At 50.3% G+C, this 5,000-nt stretch overlaps 1 protein-coding gene across 1 annotated transcript in view; it reads right to left on the reverse strand.

Annotated features, from left to right (window-relative positions):
* The window catches only part of LOC140418152 (phosphoenolpyruvate carboxykinase [GTP], mitochondrial-like), a 21,028-nt gene extending 16,042 nt beyond the window's left edge, over positions 1-4,986 (reverse strand). The window contains exons 1-2 of the mRNA XM_072501570.1: positions 4,802-4,986; positions 1-62 (exon numbers count right to left, since the gene is read on the reverse strand). The exon at positions 1-62 is cut by the window's left edge and continues 142 nt beyond it. Of these exons, the coding sequence (XP_072357671.1) occupies positions 1-62; positions 4,802-4,859 (120 nt within the window). The 5' untranslated portion in view covers positions 4,860-4,986. The remainder of the gene's footprint in view (positions 63-4,801) is intronic.
* Between the last annotated feature and the right edge of the window lie 14 nt (positions 4,987-5,000).

Raw genomic sequence — 5,000 nt, forward strand, 5'->3', positions numbered from 1 at the left:
GATCTTGGAGAGAGGTGACCCAACGGGGCCCATGCTGAAGGGGATGACATACATGGTCCGACCTGCACAAGAAAGAGGCGAGACAGACAAAAAGAAACTGGTTGACCGCACCCCCCCCCCTCCCAACAACCCTCCTCAACCCGGCGCGTTCGTGACCCCCCCCCCCCCCACAACCGACCTTCTCAATCACCCCTCCGGAAGATGGCGTCCGGCCACCATCTTGAACTGCAATCCTGTTTCGTTGATCCATCTCCAAGGGGTACGCTGAGGAAGAGGAGGGAGTGGGGAGGAGGGAAGAGTTCCTGATATCTACTTCCGGATCGAGGTGCACAGAATTATGAGGGACATAATGAGGGTGGGGGGGGGGGGGGTGGTGGAGGAGATTTAGAGGAATGTGAGGATCTCCTCCCATTTGGAAGCAAATGGACGTATTAGTGAGAGGCAGCGCGGTTTTGTGAAGGGGAGGTCGAGTCTCACTAACTTGATAAGAGTTTTTCGAAGAGGTCACAAAGATGATTGATGCAGGTAGGGCAGTGGACGTTGTGTATATGGACTTCAGTAAGGCCTTTCGCAAGGTCCCTCATGGTAGACTAGTACAAAAGGTGAAGTCACACGGGATCAGGGGTGAGCTGGCAAGGTGGATACAGAACTGGCTAGGTCATAGAAGGCAGAGAGTAGCAATGGAAGGATGCTTTTCTAATTGGAGGGCTGTGACCAGTGGTGTTCCACAGGGATCAGTGCTGGGACCTTTGCTGTTCGGAGTATATATATCAATGATTTGGAGGAAAATGTAACTGGTCTGATTAGTAAGTTTGCAGACGACACAAAGGTTGGTGGAATTGCGGATAGCGATGAGGACTGTCAGAGGATACAGCAGGATTTAGATTGTCTGGAGACTTGGGCGGAGAGATGGCAGATGGAGTTTAATCCGGACAAATGTGAGGTGATGTATTTTGGAAGGTCTAATGCAGGTAGGGAATATACAGTGAATGGTAGAACCCTCAAGAGTATTGAAAGTCAGAGAGATCTAGGTATACAGGTCCACAGGTCACCGAAAGGGGCAACACAGGTGGAGAAGGTAGTCAAGAAGGCATACGGCATGCTTGCCTTCATTGGCCGGGGCATTGAGTATAAGAATTGGCAAGTCATGTTGCAGCTGTATCGAACCTTAGTTAGGCCACACTTGGAGTATAGTGTTCAATTCTGGTCGCCACACTACCAGAAGGATGTGGAGGCTTTAGAGAGGGTGCAGAAGAGATTTACCAGGATGTTGCCTGGTATGGAGGGCATTAGCTATGAGGAGCGGTTGAATAAACTCGGTTTGTTCTCACTGGAACGACGGAGGGTGAGGGGCGACCTGATAGAGGTCTACAAAATTATGAGGGGCTTAGACAGAGTGGATAGTCAGAGGCTTTTCCCCGGGGTAGAGGGGTCAATTACTAGGGGGCATAGGTTTAAGGTGAGAGGGGCAAGGTTTAGAGCAGATGTACGAGGCAAGTTTTTACGCAGAGGGTAGTGGGTGCCTGGAACTCGCTACCGGAGAAGGAGGTGGAAGCAGGGACGATAGTGACATTTAAGGGGCATCTTGACAAATACATGAATAGGATGGGAATAGAGGGATACGGACCCAGGAAGTGTAGAAGATTGTAGTTTAGTCGGGCAGCATGGTCGGCACGGGCTTGGAGGGCCGAAGGGCCTGTTCCTGTGCTGTACTTTTCTTTGTTCTTTGTTCTCTGGTTTAGCACAGGGCTAAATCGCTGGCTTTTAAAACAGACCAAGGCAGGCCAGCAGCACGGTTCAATTCCCGTACCAGCCTCCCCGAACAGGCGCCGGAATGTGGCGACTAGGGGCTTTTCACAGTAACTTCATTGAAGCCGACTTGTGACAATAAGCGATTTTCATTCTTTCTTCTTTCTGTGAGGAAAAATGCACCAGTGCATCATGGGAATCTGGAACCCGCTGCCTGGAAGGGTGGTCGAGGCGGAATCTCTCACAACTATTAAGAAGTGTTTACATGAGCACTTGAAACATCCCCGCTAAATCTCCAGCCCCCACCCTCCCCCTTTCCTTAAATCCATGCCCCCTGGTTATTGACCCCTCCCCCAAGGGACAAAGGTTTCTTCCGATCCGGCCTGCTGTCAGGGCCCTCCCTCCGGATCCCCTCGTAGCCCCTCTCTTTTACTTTTGCCCTTATCGTGTTTGATCCACGGACGGTTAATGGACTTGTGTCTTTGAGTCAAGCAGCAGCAGAGCGAATGAAGAATTCAAGGAGTTGCAACATAAGTGTACGGTGCGAGCTTTGGGCAGGACGAATCAGATTGTGCGGCACCCGAGAGGTGGGGGTGGGACTCAATTTGATGGGTTGGCTGGTGAATTGGCCAAAAAGACCGTATTCTGCCTGGTAACAGGTGGTGATTGGATCGTCACTGCAGAGTCCTTTTCGTTTTAATTTTCACCCCTCTCCTCCCTTCTGTGATTGTCTGTCTTGTGTGTGTGTGTGTGTGTGTATATAGAGGGTGTCGGGGGCAAGTTAAAGTGTTGGATTAGGAATTTGATAATAGTTACCCAGGTGTATTTGCTGCATATCTGCTCCCCGCCGTCCTCGCCATCTAACCAGCCCATCCTGTAATCTAAGGCTTTCCTCCACTCTTGGCCACACCGACGATTCCCACGCCCATCTCAAACGTAAGAACTAGGAGTAGGCCATCTGGCCCCTCGAGCCTGCTCCGACATTCAATGAGATCATGGCTGATCTTTTGTGGACTCAGCTCCACTTTCCGGCCCGAACACCATAACCCTTAATCCCTTTGTTCTTCAAAAATCTATATCTCTTTATCTTAAAAACATTTAATGAAGGAGCCTCTACTGCTTCACTGGGCAAGGAATTCCATAGATTCACAACCCTTTGGGTGAAGAAGTTCCTCCTAAACTCAGTCCTAAATCTACTTCCCCTTATTTTGAGGCTATGCCCCCTAGTTCTGCTTTCACCCGCCAGTGGAAACAACCTGCCCGCATCTATCCTATCTTTCCCCTTCACAATTTGATGTGTTTCTATAAGATCCCCCCCCACCCCCCACATCCTTCTAAATTCCAATGAGTACAGTCCCTGTCTACTCAACCTCTCCTCGTAATCCAACACCATAGAAAGCATCCTATGGGGCTGCATCGCAGCCTGGTATGGCAACTGCTCGGCCCAGGACCGCAAGAATCTTCAGAGAGTCGTGAACACCGCCCAGTCCATCACACGAACCTGCCTCCCATCCACTGACTCCATCTACACCTCCCGCTGCCTGGGGAAAGCGGGCAGCATAATCAAAGACCCCTCCCACCCGGCTTACTCACTCTTCCAACTTCTTCCATCGGGCAGGAGATACAGAAGTCCGAGAACACGCATGAACAGACTCAAAAACAGCTTCTTCCCCGCTGTCACCAGACTCCTAAATGACCCTCTTATGGACTGACCTCATTCACACTACACCCTGTATGCTTCATCCGATGCCAGTGCTTATGTAGTTACATTGTATATGTTGTGTTGCCCTATTATGTATTTTCTTTTATTCCCTTTTCTTCTCATGTACTTAATGATCGGTTGAGCTGCTCGCAGAAAAATACTTTTCACTGCACCTCGGTACACGTGACAATAAACAAATCCAATCAAACCCCTTAACTCTGGGATCAACCGAGTGAATCTCCTCTGCACTCCCTCTAGTGCCAACATGTCCTTTCTCAGGTAAGGAGACCAAAACTGAACACAATACTCCAGGTGTGGCCTCACTAACACCTTATACAGTTGCAGCATAACCGCCCCAGTCTTAAACTCCATCCCTCTAGCAATGAAGGACAAAACTCCATTTGCCTTCTTAATCACCTGCTGCACCTGTAAACCAACTGATCATTAACTGGATAGTTAATGTAGATCGCCAGACCGTAATCCCTGAAAGTTGCCACCCAGGTTGAGAGGGTTGTTAAGAAGGTGTACGGTGTGTTAGCTTTTATTGGTAGAGGAATTGAGTTTCGGAGCCATGAGGTCATGTTGCAGCTGTACAAAACTCTGGTGCGGCCGCATTTGGAGTATTGCGTGCAATTCTGGTCGCCGCATTATAGGAAGGATGTGGAAGCATTGGAAAGGGTGCAGAGGAGATTTACCAGAATGTTCCCTGGTATGGAGGGAAGATCTTATGAGGAAAGGCTGAGGGACTTGAGGCTGTTTTCGTTCGAGAGAAGAAGGTTAAGAGGTGACTTAATTGAGGCAGACAAGATGATCAGAGGATTGGATAGGGTGAACAGTGAGAGCCTTTTTCCTCGGATGGTGGTCTAGCACGAGGGGACATAGCTTTAAATTGAGGGGAGATAGATATAAGACAGATGTCAGAGGTAGGTCTTTACTCGGAGAGTAGTAAGGGCGTGGAATGCCCTGCTGCAACAGTAGTGGACTCGCCAACACTAAGGGCATTCAAATGGTCATTGGATAGACATATGGACGATAAGAGAATAGTATAGATGGGCTTTAGAGTGGTTTCACAGGTCGGCGCAACATTGAGGGCCGAAGGGCCTGTACTGCGCTCTAATGTTCTTCTATTCTACCTCGATCGAAAGGCACACAGAGTGTTTGGTGGGTGGGCGGGCAGGTGGCAAATACAGTTCGACGCAGACACGTTTGAGGTGACAGGGTAGGGGGGGCAGTTGATAAATCAGGGGGTATTCTGGGATTTATTTACAGGCTTGACAGAGAATAGGAACCAGGAGGCGATGCTGGACTTGTACAGGACACGAGTCACAGGAGCTACGCGAATGAACCTACCCTTCATGCATCCGGGAAACCTTTGACCCACCGCCCGCTCAAAGTCCTCGTTCGACATCCAGTTGCCGAGCTGGCTCTTGCTGCCGTCGCTGGGGGTGGGGACGGTGTCGCGGCGGTCCGGCGTCACGATCACCGTCTTGCTCTCCACTCGCGCCACGTCCCTGGGGTCGGTCCGTGCCAGCCAGCTGTGCGGGGGGGG

This window comes from Scyliorhinus torazame, chromosome 5 (genome assembly GCF_047496885.1).
Source record: "Scyliorhinus torazame isolate Kashiwa2021f chromosome 5, sScyTor2.1, whole genome shotgun sequence".
NCBI lineage: Eukaryota > Metazoa > Chordata > Chondrichthyes > Carcharhiniformes > Scyliorhinidae > Scyliorhinus > Scyliorhinus torazame.